General features: G+C 35.7%; 1 protein-coding gene across 3 annotated transcripts; it reads right to left on the minus strand.

Annotated features, from left to right (window-relative positions):
- Positions 1 to 3346: 3346 nt before the first annotated feature.
- Positions 3347 to 8172, minus strand: LOC8265233 (branched-chain amino acid aminotransferase 2, chloroplastic). Of its 3 annotated transcripts, none has more exons than XM_015720586.3 (10): positions 6902 to 8172; positions 6708 to 6799; positions 6393 to 6576; positions 6092 to 6271; positions 5878 to 6009; positions 5544 to 5642; positions 5017 to 5133; positions 4704 to 4799; positions 4016 to 4128; positions 3347 to 3642 (listed from the first exon to the last, which is right to left on the minus strand). In XM_015720586.3, exons 1-10 carry the CDS (start codon positions 6998 to 7000, stop codon positions 3516 to 3518), a joined length of 1239 nt encoding a protein of 412 aa, XP_015576072.1. In that variant the 5' UTR covers positions 7001 to 8172; the 3' UTR covers positions 3347 to 3515. The 3 variants fall into 3 exon arrangements, with proteins under 3 accessions (XP_015576072.1, XP_015576066.1, XP_015576077.1); XM_015720580.3 differs by having other exon boundaries at positions 6393 to 6579; positions 6902 to 8171; XM_015720591.3 differs by lacking the exon at positions 5878 to 6009 and having other exon boundaries at positions 6393 to 6579; positions 6902 to 7268.
- Between the last annotated feature and the right edge of the window lie 7052 nt (positions 8173 to 15224).

The following is a 15224-nucleotide window of genomic DNA, read 5'->3' on the forward strand; positions in this document are numbered from 1 at the left end:
TTATAAATAAAAATATTTTAATAATTATAATAAATTGTTATAACGGGTTAAATTAAATGACACGGCAAACATATGTATTAGAATTGTATGACCTCATAGATACACATGACAAAAATTATTAGTCTAATGAGTCATAGTTTTTATCAAATAAAAAAGAAATCAAAAACTAGTACAACAAAGAACTAATAAAGTAGTATGAATTGATGAAAAATTGACAAATCAGGGGATTTGCCACGTTTCTCTCTCTTCATTAAAAGAGAAAAAAACCAATAATAATAATAATAAAATTTTTATTTAAATTTGACGTACACATCATAACAAATATAAAATTGATACATGTTATGAGTATTAAATATTAAGAATGAAACATATTTTATAATTTAAAATTAATAAATTATATCAATTGTCTATCTATTTAATATATAAATAAAAATATATACTGAGATTGAATAATTTTTTTTTAATAACAGTGATAGAAACTCTCCCTACAAAGTGGTTCCATTTTGGAAATTCACTTAAGCACATGAGTAATAGAATTCTCACCTTTTATATAATAATATTTTTAGTTTCTCTCAAATACTAATTTGAATATTAAAGTAATTCTTTACACATAATGTCTTATATTTAATATTGTGTATTATACGTTTTTTACATCTCACAGCCATTTGGAATCTCAGTATAATAATAATAATAATAACAATAATAATAATGATTATAATAATTATAATGATCATACATTTAACTGTTTGAAAAATTACAAAAATATACTCAATGTTTCTCATAATTGCATACCCATGTGTGCTAAATAAGTGATGAGAACTTGATTATTCTATTGGCTTATTTTTATTTAAATTAAATATGTAATGTACAACAAATAAAAAATAATATATATAAATTGATATTTTATATTTTAAATTAAATAATTAATATATATTTCATAATTTAAAATTAATAAATAAATATCTATAATCTATTAATTTAATATATATATATATATATAAAAGCATACACCTACATTAAATAACTCCCCTATATGATAGTGTATAGGATGACGGACCCTAAACTAGGGCTTATTAAAGCGAACGTGAAATTGAAAAGGACTGCCGGACCCACTGGACGAAGTTGCTCATTAAGATTTTTTCTTTTTCTTTTTTAACAACTGGAAATATCATTGTAGAAGATCAGCCTTTAAAAGGGCTAAAGGACTACACGGGTGTAGCTACCATCAATTAACTAGGAAAATAACAATTTGAAGAGTGGATGTGGCCATCCAATCAGCTACCTGGCTAAGAGTTTGGAATAACAGATAGAGCAATGTCCGAAAGACAATCAGCAGAATTGGAAATGGAAATGGCCTTAGCCAACAAAAGGTTATCAGTTTCCCAAAAATGCAATTAGAAGCACCCATGGCCTTGCCTCTAGAAGAGCCTGAGCTTCAGCCACAAGAGGGGATCGAGCTTTCGAGAAACCATCTACTAGGCGGCCACTGTGATTCCGACAAACCACAGTAAAAAAGGAAACTGGAGCCATCTAAAAAGAAATGGATGAGCAAAGATAAAACTGGGTAACGACAGTCGTGGATTGCATGGAAATCACGAATACAAATGTCCAATGTAGCAAATAGTTAGTGTATATACTTTTGTCTAGGAACGTTCCAGATTTTGCCGGATGCATGATGAAGATTAGCTATTGATTTTAAAATAAAATAAAATAAAATAAAATTACTCCTCTCGATTTTTAGACTGAAGCAAATTGGAAGTGGAATTATAAGATTTCAACTGAGTGCTTATCTTTTATTTAAAAAAAAAATACAGATAGAGTTGTTGCTTTGACAAGGGCAATACAATTAGTCAACAAAAATTGACAAAAATATAAAAATGTCATTTAACTTATTAGAAAAATCTAATTAAGTTTTTCTCATTTCTTTTCTCAATTAAACCTATTAACTTTTATAAAAAGTTCAATTAAGTTTCTATTTTATTTTCTAGTTCAATTAAACCCATTAACTTTTATAAAAAGTCCAATTAATTCATAATGCTAACAGTGTTCAAAATGTCGTTAAGTATAAGAGTCTCATTATTTTGAAAGCACAAATAATAATTTCTCTGAATATTTTAAAATCAAGCCTACATCACGTGAGGGAGAGAAAGTCACTTTTTTTTTTTCGCACAATTAGTATCTAGGAATCATAATTTACAAAAAAGAGTAGTAATTTCTTTCCTTATCTGAAATAGCAGTAATATATTTCAGTAGAGGGTGACTGCAAGTTATTGAATTAGATTACACTTCACTACCTCCAATATATTTTTGCAATAAAACCATAAAGATGCACATTTTATGGCAGGAGACTAATCCTAGAAAGAAGTTCTACAGTCGTAGGAGCTATGATGTAAATTAAATAAAGAAAAAGAAATGTATTTCTCTCCCTCACATAATATAGACATAATTTTAAAATATTCAGATTGGTTATTATTTACGATCTTAAAATAATGACACCCTTACATTTAATAATATTTTGAACGCTGTTAACATTAAAGATTAATCAGACATTTTATAAAAGTTAATGGATTTAATTGGTAAAAAAAAATAAAAATTTAGTTGAATTTTTTATAAAAGTTAATGAATTTAATTGAAAGAACTTAATTAAACTTTCTAATAAGTTTAAAGAGACTTTTTGTACTTTTTGCCAAAAAAATTATATATAAATCTAATTAGAAGTGCGAAGACATGCAACTTTACAAGCCAATAGAATTAATCAAACCTTGAGACAACAAATACAAAACAAAATTCTTAGATAGATTCATTCTATTATGTCATCTGCAGATTAAATCAATTATATAAATTGACTTTTAATCATGAGTTATTAATAATAATAAATAAATCAATAAATCAATATAAATACAATAATTAATAATTAATATCAATGGATGACAAGATAGACTAAATTTATTAAATAAGAGTTTTGAAATTCGAATTCTGATATTTAAACGATAAAAATTTGAAACTCAATAAGATTGAGGTGATTTATTGATAAAGAAAAAATTTAGGAATTTTGGTTCAAATTAAGATTCAATGTGTTGGAAAAAGTAAGAATACTATATAGGTTCTAGAAGTTATCTAACCTACAATAGAAGCATATAAAAGTATGTCTAAGATATTTATAAATAAATGCCAAGTTCTTTACTAAAAAATAAGATATATTAGGATCAAGGACATCTTCAGAAGCCGAATGAAGCTCATGAAGATTTTCAGCGAGCGTGGCTAAGCGATCCGCACCACAGTCCGATTTTTCGGTTTTTGTGATCAGTCCTGCTCAGTTGCAATCATAAAAGTAGAGGCGGTACTCTTGTTTAAATCTAAAAAGCTACATGTTAATGATGCCCATCGTCCTTTCCAAGTTTAAACACATAAATATTAGATACAATAGCAGGTAATATCTAGACAACTAAACTACTTTTTTACTTTTTAGCCCATCAAATATTAATATTTTGCAGAGTAGTCGGTTATTGTGGTCACTACTCTTCCTGCTTCAGGACAGTAGTCCATCCCATTTTATCTTCTGAAATGCCCTTCTGTATATTACTAAGTGCAGAGCAGAGCTGTTGGGATATGGTTCCCAGGCCACCACCCTTGTATGACAGCCTGCATCCAATCCCCGGAAATAGAAATTTAAGAACAAACAAACAAAACTGCAGCATTCAGTTTTCTGACATACAACATAGTAAGCAAAGCTGGCTTTCCAGACTTTTTTAAGTGTGCTTCAGCAATAGTAAATCTCAAAACCCATCATCTATAAATTCAACGCCACCACTTGGTATAGGTAGAGCAGTGATGTTCCATAAGAAGGTAAAAAATCTTTTTAATAAAGCTTTTCTGAATTATAGGCGCATATCTTAGGTATTTTAACTCCTGGAAGGTTTTACAAGTGTTTATTTCCTTGTAATCTTTGATTTATTTCTTGAGAAAACCAGGACAGAGTTTAAACACGCTAATCTAAAAGAACAAAGAATTTTACCTTTCACCGAGATAAGTTATGCTAGCTACAGGAAATAAACCAATTGTGTTTCCCGTACAAAAAACTTCATCAGCACTAAACAGTTCCTCAACTGAAACAAGTCTCTCCTCGACCTGTTCATAAGTTTAAGATAAGGATATCTAATCATCTGTATTCATTCAAAATGGCGACTTCAAGATAATTGCTGCATATATGATGAGAAGCACATTTTAACAGCCTTTCTTGTAAGAATGGAAAAAAAAAATGGAAGGGATGGGATCACCATCCACATACAAACATCCCAACCTTTGCACTCTTGTCAACCGAACATTTAAGTGGTTTCTCAGGTTTCTTTGAAAAGCAAAATATTTAACTGAAGAAATTAAATATGTGGAACCTAGATTAACAGAGCAGATCAAGTCCTCCATACCAGAACTAAGAAAATAATCCTGCCTCCTTTTCTATTCATTACACGGTAATCAATAGGTACATTCAACTAGGAGTCACAATCCTACCAAGAAAAAATAAATGAATTGCTCCTTTTATACTACTTTTCGGAATGCAGAAATGCCAAAGGAAGAATTATATTCACCTAGCTACTGATGAATAAATTTCAAACACAACAAAGGGTAAGGAAATGTTGAAAATAAGCCCAATGGCGGTTAATATACCTTTCAATCATCACAGATTGTGAGCTCAAAGGATATACCTGAAATCCTTGGCCACGAGCAATATCAATGATACTTTCCCGTGTTATTCCTGGTAGAATTGTTCCTCTCAGTGCTGGAGTACATATTGTTTTGTCCTAAGAGTTCCAAACCAATGGATCAAGTTAAAATCAAGACCTTGTGATAATCATGGTAACGAAATTCCGGCAGTGTTGTCCATTGCAGCTTAAGCATCTCATGTCGAAAAACAAATAAACTTGATCACAAAATACCAAAAATGGAAAAAGCAACTAAAGAGAACTGACGATCCCATATACTTCTTTATAAAGTCATATGAGTAGAATTACAAGATACCTTCACAAGAAAAATATTAGCAGTGGTAATTTGTTCCAGATATTTGTTATGAACTGCATCAAGGTATAGAACATCGTGATAACCATTTGCTTTAGCTGCAGCTTGTGCCTTTGCAACCTATAAAAGAAGATTTCATAACTTTCAGCAATTGAGGCTACACTAAATTAAGATTTTTGTTAATTCTTATAAATAAAGAGTGGGGATAGGCTCATCTACAAAATATTAATGCATACAACAACAAATATATATAATGTTGTGACTGGATGGTAAGATTTGAATCATGAACTTGGATTTGTAATATTTATATGCTTTGTTTCTATTGAGGAGGATTAGAAAAACATACATAGTGAACTTGGAAGGCCAGTTAATGAGGATATGAAATAACATCTAATTGTACATATGTTATTTGCAAATATTTGATATTTCAAATCTAAACGTTTGAATGCATATGCAAGGATATAACTTTTTCTGCAAAAATCAATTAACTAGTATTCTGCCATTGAGTACCATGTGCACAATTAACTTACCATAGCATAGTTTCCTATAGCTTTTGTGCTTCCAACGCCACCAGGAACTGCACGATGAATTACATTCTCAACCACCAGATTGATTGGTTCTTCTCCGCTCTGTCATCATGCAAATAAATACTGTGAGTATACATTGCTACAAAATTCTGAATTGGATAGCCTGAAAAGGAAAGAAAAAAAAATCTAAAGTAAGAAAAAGGTAAAGATTAAGGAAAATAAATTGAATGAGAATATTTGATTAATACCCTGCAAGGGCAGCAGGGTTTTAAAGTTTAAAACCATAGGCACAATGCCAACTGACAGGTATACAAAACAATGAAATTAAACAACATACCTCAAAATAATTTGTAACTGGATTAACATAAATCAAAAAGATGAATTCAGTAGAGGGTATAAGACTAAGAACATTTCCACTGCCTATAAGCAGCGGTCGGATGTGTAAGAAGCCTTTATTTTGAGGGGGAACCTGCAGCGTGGCATTGAGGCCCTTGAGAACCAACAACGTGCCGTTACCCATCGATCAAATTAGAAAAAAAAAGTGCAATTACCCATCGTCTATTAGCCGAGGCAGTAAGTTTTACAGCTTCTACAAACTGATGAATAGTTGGCGAAGGCATGCATAATCTGTCTGCTCCCACTCTCATTCGCAAACCATTTGCCTCAGGGCGGAATAATAAAATTGTAGAGTCATCTTCTTTCTTGAATGCTTTCAAATCTTCAATTATTCCCTATAACAAAAGCAGAGACTGTACACTAGTTAATATAGTAGCAACCTGGTATAATACTAGCTAGAGAGGGACCAATATAGAGGGAATTTGCAAATTGACTAAAGCAAATTATAAGTCTAACCTGACCATAGTTCAAGACAGAAGAGAATGGATTCAATTCAATCTTCTCATAGAGCAGTAACTCACCATCTGAAAACTTGTCACCTCCTTCACAACATTTCATTACATACATAAAGTCGGTGGGCACAGTATCAAATCCAAGGTCGTCCTTATCCCACCTAATGTCATTAGCCAATTCAGATGTTCTGCTGTTTTCAAGAAAAGTTGAGTCACACCAGTGTCTTTTGCAAGTTCAAAAAATATAAAGAATTGAAATCAGGGGATATCAGTACACAGGAAAAAAAGAAAGAGAAGTAGAATGGTCAGTATATTAAACCTTTGAGTATCTGATGGAGTGGCTCGGATCCTCACTGTTAGACGAGTGACCATGGCATGCCTGGACGGCGCCAAATGGAGCTGATCGTGTACCTGTACATGCATATACATTAAACAGGGCGTAATTAATGGTGTAATTTAGTTAATGAGAATGGCAAATCTGAGCAAATAATAATCTCGGAGAAGGAGAAGTGCCTTGTTGAGAGACGAAGAGAAGTTTAGTAGATCGCTATTTGTAGTGAAGCAAATATGATTCTGGTAAGTCCTTGGCAATAAGAGTTTAGCGTTTGCCATCTCTACGACGATGAAGAAGAAGAAGAAGCTCTTTGGTTTTACAGGGAATTCAGATTCTTGCACAAAGAAGTTGCGTTTGTACGCAAATTCTGATTATGTGGGACGAGTGTCATTTTACTTGATTGAAGTGTCATCTAAACATTTTGGAGTTTTTGGGCGAGTTTTATTGAATTTAATTTGTGTATGGACAATCTACCCTTGTCGCCTATGTATAAACCGGTCGTTCAAAAGCTTTACTTGATTTTTTCTTACACGACTATCCTTTTATGTTGACGTGGAAACGGTATCTGCCGCTATCTTAGAAATGAAAGCATGACATAAGAATGAACGACGCGTCGTCTTTGCAATGTTTTAGCAATCACATAATCAGTAATTAAGAAAATAAATCCAAGAAAATCGGCAGAAATTAAGATAAAGCTTTATTGAAATTACAGAGAGAAGCAGCGATGAGCAACAATTATTACAACAACAACACGATCTTGATCAATAGGTACAAACATTTAAGAAAAGGAAAAGCACTCGCGAAACAGAAGGAACAGAGATCGAAGAAAAATCAAAGTACGGTGCAAAAGGAAGAGGATTGAGCCGCATGAGCGTTAGGATTATTAGGATCGACACCAGGCCAAGCACGGCAAAGACAGTGTTGGCCTTGAGGGATACGGTTGTAAACAGAAGGGACATGCCTTCCACAACCTCCCCAGCTAGTCTTGCCGCAACTCGAGCATTTCACCTCGTAGCACATCCTTCAATTATTTTTACTATTCTTATTTTTGTATATTAAACTGCAAACCAATTCACCCTTGTTTGTTGTTGAAATGGGGCAGTGTTAATTTATATTGCTCAAAGTCGAAGATGACATAGACTAGGAATAAACTTGCTCCACAATATTTGATCTAGTCAAAAACCTCATCTGCTTGATGATGGCTAACAGATCGATTATCTTCGGTGAGTTTGGAAATTTCGTCCCTGTGATGGTGGCACTCGCTGTCACATATTAAATATCTCAGGGGCAAAAGGTGCGGATGAATCCCTGAAGTTATACTCCAGTGCAATTAAATCTCTACATATCAGAATAATTCAATTCTACTCTTGAAATTTGAAATAATTGTCCTTCTTCGTATTTATAGAGAGTTAATTTTGGAGCTGATTCGCTCACCTCCTTCGGTTTTTTTTCTTTTTTTGAAAGCAATGATCCTCAATTGCATTACAAGGCCCGAAATTGGGCATCACAGTACAAAATATTCTCCAAAGCTGGAGAAGGGGATATAAGCCAACTGTCTGGATACAAAAAGCTATAATTATTTTTAGCTAGCCAATCAGCAGCACGATTAGCAATCCTATTAATATGATTCACAGAGGCTTCTTCAAAGGAAGACAAAAAAGCAGTTTATATCTGCAATAAGAGCCTCTAACTCCCATTCACCCCTTTCTTTCTGTTGGAAAAGAAAGAAAGTCAGAAACTCAAAAAGACTCAGAGGCTGCACAAGCTAGGTTGCTTGTGCAGACCTGTCATCATAGTCCTCAGGGTAAAAAGGAGCAACCTTTCCTGCTTTGCAGGAAAGGTCACTTCAACCCATACCCATAACAGAAAGAGTTGTTAGGCAACCGTTAGAGTAGTTTTCTCAATACAACAAATCTTGTATATATATCAAACAGCTTCCTATAAAGAACTTAAAATTTTCTCATATATACAAACTACACAACATTCTTCATTGTTCCATTTTTCACATGGTATCAGAGCAGGTTTAACCTGTGCTCATCACTTACCGAAAAATCACTTCTCAGTCAGCCATGTCTTAAAATGACAGGTTAACCAACATCATACTCAAGGGAAACTCAAATTATTTCGAATGGTAAAAAATAATATTTATTGCCCTCAGTGGCAGAAAAAAACTGGGGTATATCACAGGGACAAAGCAAAGGCCGAAGCCTCAAAGATCAGAAGCACCAACAGAAGAAGAGATCGAAAAATTAAAGGAGTGGCAGACAACAGACCATTTGGTCATGTCAATGCTCACAAACACTATGGAGCCTCAAATTTCTCGTCTCTGCATTTTAATGGAATCGTCAAAATCAATTTGGGAAAAAATGCAGAGTCTCTACGGTCATCAACACAATTTCGCTCACATTTTCAGGCTTAAACAAGAGTTATCCCAAATCAATCAAGGAACAAAAAATTCCTCTCAATATGCAACAGAGATACTTACAAAGTGGGAAGAGTTGCAGAATTATCTTCCGCCTTCAAACGACCCAGACGAAATTCAAAAAAGATCAGAACAGGATCTTGTGTATACTTACCTTGGAGGTCTGGACTCAAGCTATGAAAGCTTGAGAACCCAGATCCTCCTCGCGTCTGACCTCTCTAAAATCGACGAGGTAATTGCTAGTGTTCAACGCGAAGAAACCCGAAGAAACACCATGAACTCCTCTTCAAATCTCAACGACAACCATGCCTACAACTCCCGAAGAGACGTGCCAAGGCAGCAAGGGGGACCAGGCACTATCGCTCGCTGTGACCACTGCCAAAGGCAGGGTCACTCGCGTGATGGCTGTTGGTTCCTCTACCCGCACATGAGGCCATCTCGGGGAGGAGGGGAAGGCGCTGGCGCTGGCGTTGGAAGCATGAGGCGAGGGGGGAGAGAAGGAAAAAGGGGCATTGGCGGCCGAAGGGAGGGATTTCATGTTGAGAGTGAAGAGTTAGGGTTAGGGAAAGAAGTAAAAGATGCTTATAATGGGTCCGAATGGCTCCCGTCCTGACCCATCGTCCGACCCGAAATTCGAACCCGACAACATGTGGACTTAACCCGGAGTGAGACTGGCCCAACTGTGTTTCAGGCCCACTCATCTGGGTCCAGTCCAACTCACCATCAGGCCCATCCTACTCCACCAGCCCGACAGGCCCAGCAGCACAGTCAGGCCCACATCACAGCCTAAGCCCAACAGCTCAACCAGGCCCACATAGCAGAAATTCTGGCCCAACTTCAAGCCTTGGTTCAGCAACCCCATGGGTTCGGGTCTTCCCAGCCCGATGGGACAGGTTCGGTTCAAACCATTTTAAATTCAGTTCAAAAAAATACAAAATCCTGTCAACAAGCCTGGATTATTGACTCTAGAGCAACAGATCACATGACTTGGGATCCCACAAAATTACACAAAATTAATTCTATTCGGGATCCCCAGCATGTGACAGTTGCCAATGGAAACAAAGTCAAAATTCAAGGATATGGCACCACTAATTTATTTAATTCCAATCTTACAAATATTTTATTCCTGGCTAATTTTAAATCTAACATTTTATCTGTTGGCAAAATAACCCATGATTTAAACTGTAACGTTATCTTCTCACCATCTTCAGTTATATTTTAGGATCGAGCTTCCGGGAAGACGATTTGTGAAGGACACCTAGAAAATGGCCTTTATTATCTTCATAATCCTCCCAAGAAATGTTTTGTTTCAACCAATCCCACCCAAGGCATGCTAATGCATCAAAGATTTGGGCATCCTTCCGACAATGTTTTAAATAAATTATTTTGTTACAATTTGAACTCTAGTAATTGTGATGTGTGTAAATTCTCTAAACACTCTCGATTACCTTTTTCCCTATCATCTAGCATGTCTGAAAATGTTTTCGATATAATACATTCAGATGTTTGGGGACCTGCCCCCGTTACTACATACAATCATTTTAGATACTTTGTCACCTTTATCGATGATTACTCTCGCACCACCTGGATCTATTTATTAAAAGGAAAAAATGAAGTTTTTCCACGCTTCTAAGAATTTTTTAATTTCATCAAAACTCAGTATAATGCAAAATTAAAAATCTTTCGCTCCGACAATGGTACAGAATACATAAATCAAAATTTCTCCACCTTTTTTAAACAACATGGAATTTTACATCAAACCACATGTGTTAATACTCCCGAACAAAATGGTGTTTCTGAACGTAAAAATAGACATCTTCTCAATGTCACTCGTACTCTCCTTTTTCAAAATAACGTTCCCTCTGCATTTTGGTCGGATGCCCTCTTAATCGCCGCTTATCTCATCAATCGTTTACCCTCTGTCATATTAAAAAATATGAGCCCCCTAGAGATCCTCAAAGGCCGAAAAATAGACTTTGGCCACCTTAGGGTATTTGGGTGTACCTGCTATGTGCATGTCAAACGCCAACATAAACTCGATAAAAGTTCTGTCAAAACTCTCTTCTTAGGATATTCCTCCACTCAAAAGGGGTACAAATGTTATGATCCCTTGACTCACAAAACCTATGTTTCTCGTGACATCACCTTTGTCGAAACTAATCCCTACTTCACCAGTCCTATCAGTGTTGATTTCACTCACGAACACTGTCAGTCTTTATTTCCGCTTAACTCTGATTTACCTCTTAGCAGCTCTGATCAAGATCATCAGCTTCAGGGGGAGTCCCCTCCTGTCTCAAGGCTGCTTCCTTCAGGGGGAGAAACTCAACCTCAAGAAGACGAAGAAATTGCCTTGAGAAGATCCACTCGTCAATCCAGACTGCCTGTAAAATTTAGAGACTACGTGTCTCATATGGTAACATATCCAATTCAGAAGTTCATTTTCTATAATGTCTTATCTAACCAATATCGCAACTATCTTTGCCAGATTTTAAACCACACTAAACCCATTAATTTCTACGAAGCCAACACCGACCCTAAATAGTGTAAGGCTATGGAAGAAAAACTCCTTGCCCTAGAAAAAAATGATACCTGGAGTATTGTTCCTCTTCCTCACAATAAAAAAACACGTAGGATGCAAATGGATATACAAGATCAAGTACAATAGTGATGGAACCATTGAGAGATACAAGGCCAGACTCGTAGCCCGAGGCTTCACTCAAACCTATGGAGTAGACTATCAAGAGACATTTGCCCCAGTGGCCAAAATGAATACAGTAAGAATCCTTCTCTCAATAGCAATCAATCATGGATGGAATCTATTCCAAATGGATGTCAAGAATGCCTTCCTACAAGGCAACTTAAATGAGGAAGTTTACATGAGTCTCCTCCTGGACACAGGTCAACCTCAGACACTACCCGGGTATGTAAGCTAAAGAAGGCTATCTATGGCCTAAAACAGTCCCCGAGAGCATGGTATGCCAAACTCAGTTGTTTTCTATTAAGCATTAACTTCAGTAAGTGTGAATCTGATTCTTCTATGTTTGTGAAAAACACTCACAATCACATTATTGTTATTTTGGTGTATGTTGATATCATAATAACAGGGAATGATAATCAAGGGATAGAAAATGTCAAACAAAGTCTAAAAAGAGAATTCGACATCAAAGATCTTGGTCAACTGTCATACTTCTTAGGCATAGAAATGGTAAAATCCAGCAAAGGCTTATTCCTATCTCAAAGGAAATATACCCTTGATCTTTTGAAAGAAACTGGAAAAATACGTGCTAAACCTGCTACCACTCCTATGGAAACTAAAATTAAACTTAATTTAGAAGATGGAGAATCCTTAACAAACATAGGGCATTATAAGCGCTTAGTAGGAAAACTTATTTATCTTACTGTCACTAGGCCTGACATTTCTTTTGCAGTTAGTATGGTGAGCCAATTCATGCATGCTCCTCGCACCAGCCACCTAGAAGCTATAAATCGGATTCTCAGATATCTCAAAGGAACTCCCGGGCAAGGAATCTGGATGAAGAAGAACAATACTTCTAATATAGTTGGTTTCTCTGATGCAGATTGGGCTGGAAGCTGTGACAGGAAGTCTACAACAGGGTACTATGTATTTGTAGGAGGTAACTTGGTAACTTGGAAAAGTAAAAAACAAAGCGTAGTGGCCAGATCAAGCGCTGAAGCTGAATATCGTGTAATGGCATCCACTGCAAGCGAACTTATTTGGATCAAACAAGTCCTCAGAGATATGAAAATTGAAAGTAAAGAACCAATACAAATGCACTGCGATAACCAAGCTGCTCGACACATAGTATCAAATCCAGTATTCCACGAACGTACTAAACATATTGAAGTTAACTGTCACTTCATCAGGGAAAAGGTTCAAAAAAGAGAAATTGAGACTCCTTATGTCAGAAGTCAAGATCAGCTGGCAAACATATTCACAAAGGCTCTGGACAAGCAAAATCACCATTCAATCCTTAACAAGATGGGTTCAATCAACTTATTCGAATCCACCTTGAGGGGGAGTGTTGGAAAAGGAAGAAAGTCAGAAACTCAAAAGGACTCAGAGGCTGCACAAGCTAGGTTGCTTGTGCAGACCTGTCATCATAGTCCTCAGGGTAAAAAGGAGCAACATTTCCTGCTTTGCAGGAAAGGTCACTTCAACCCATACCCATAACAGAAAGAGCTGTTAGGCAACCGTTAGAGTAGTTTTCTCAATACAACAAATCTTGTATATATATCAAACAGCTTCCTGTAAAGAACTTAGAATTTTCTCATATATACAAATTACACAACATTCTTCATTAATCCAATTTTCACACTTCCCCTGAGTCGATAGCATCGCAAACCAACTTGGCATTAGATTTAAAGCAAACTTTGCTGAAGCCAGCCTCCTTTGCAAACCTGCAAGCTTCTCGCAGCACAAGACCTCCCCCATTTTGGCGTTAGCACAGCGAAGTTTGAAAGTCCGACCAGCCTTAACCACGCCTTCATGGCATCTGAAAAGTATTGCTCCCCACGCAAAGTCATCATTCTTCTTCCAGGCTACATCATAATTACATTTCAACACCCCTCTAGCAGAAGGTATCCATCTATTGCCAGTATAGGGGGCATCCTGAACCAAAACCTCCCGTGGCTCACTTTGAATCTCATTCACCTGAGAAAGAAGCTCAAATTGTTGTACAATCCTCCTCCGGGTAGCTTCAGGACCCACAGGGGAATGCTAAAAAACGGCAACGTTCCTTGAGTTCTATATCTGCCAACACGTAATGGCCACCCTCACCAGCAGAAACTCATCATCCTCACCTCTAAAATTTTCAGTAATTTTAAATTACCAAAGTGCAAAGCTGGAGAATCCAACCTGGCAGGCTTATAACCCCAACTACTCATGAACCAAGTGGTGGTGGCATGCCCACAGAAGAAGAACATATGCTCTACCGTTTCCTCAACACTACCACAAAGAGGGCATAAAGCACTAACATGCACCTTTCTCTTCACCAGATTTGCCATGACTCGGGGGGAGTCAGTTACCGCTCTCCAAATGAAATTACGTAAACATACTTCCATAGCTGAGGAAGCAGTCTAGAGGATGACTGTGGATGGCTCATCTAACCCCTCACCTCCTTCGGTTGCACGTTGGACTTAGAGTATCATGCATTAATTCATCTTGCACCGGTTACTATTCTTAGCCTTTAGTTAAATTATGATTTATGTAATGTTTCCTTTCAACGTTTAGTTTTTCTTGTTTCTTTCCTCTTTCATATCAATTTGAAAATAGGAGTAATTATCTCTGTAGAGCTAACTTCTATTTTAACTACTAATAATAGTGTTAATTTTATTTTTTTTGGTTAAGTGAGAAATTACAATTTATGATTTTATCCATTAAAAAGAAAAATTAGTACTTTTTCATATATAAAAAAGAAAAAAAAGCTGAGAAATATTAAAATAATTTTTTTTAACATCTAAAATTAATTTGTTTTTCAAAGTTTAGAGATGTGATCCAACCGCTTGGAAGTAACGGTCAATTAGACTTTGATGAAAAGTTGAGAGGTTTATATGCACTTTTACATGATTCTCAGATTAACAATGTAACAAGCCCAAAATAGAGAAACGTTAGACCCACCAGGCCAGCATTAAGATGGATAAGTGGACTTGGTTCTTGTTTGTCCACGGCCCATCAATAAAAATGATGATTCTCTTGTTAAAACTCTCCTCAAGTTTCAATTTTTTTGCTTAGAGGACTATTATGACTATAATCTTAGTTTATTTTTATTTGATGTATCTTTTGGGTTTTATCATTATATTTAAGTGGAATTAGTCTATTAGCTAGAGTAATTACAACTCAAATGTAAGTTTTTCAAGGTAATTTTAGTATTAATAAAATCTAATTATTTAATAGAAAAGAAAAGTTGCATGATTGGGCCATGGGATGGCCAACGTAGTATAGATGTTGAAAAATGTAGTCCAAGCTGCCATGGATGGTGCAGCAGTTGTGATAAACGGAATAATTGTTGGACAGATAGAGCCGGCCAACTATGGCAGTATTTTTAATGAAAAAGTATATG

This window comes from Ricinus communis, chromosome 2, assembly GCF_019578655.1.
Source record: "Ricinus communis isolate WT05 ecotype wild-type chromosome 2, ASM1957865v1, whole genome shotgun sequence".
In the NCBI taxonomy this organism is placed as follows: domain Eukaryota; kingdom Viridiplantae; phylum Streptophyta; class Magnoliopsida; order Malpighiales; family Euphorbiaceae; genus Ricinus; species Ricinus communis.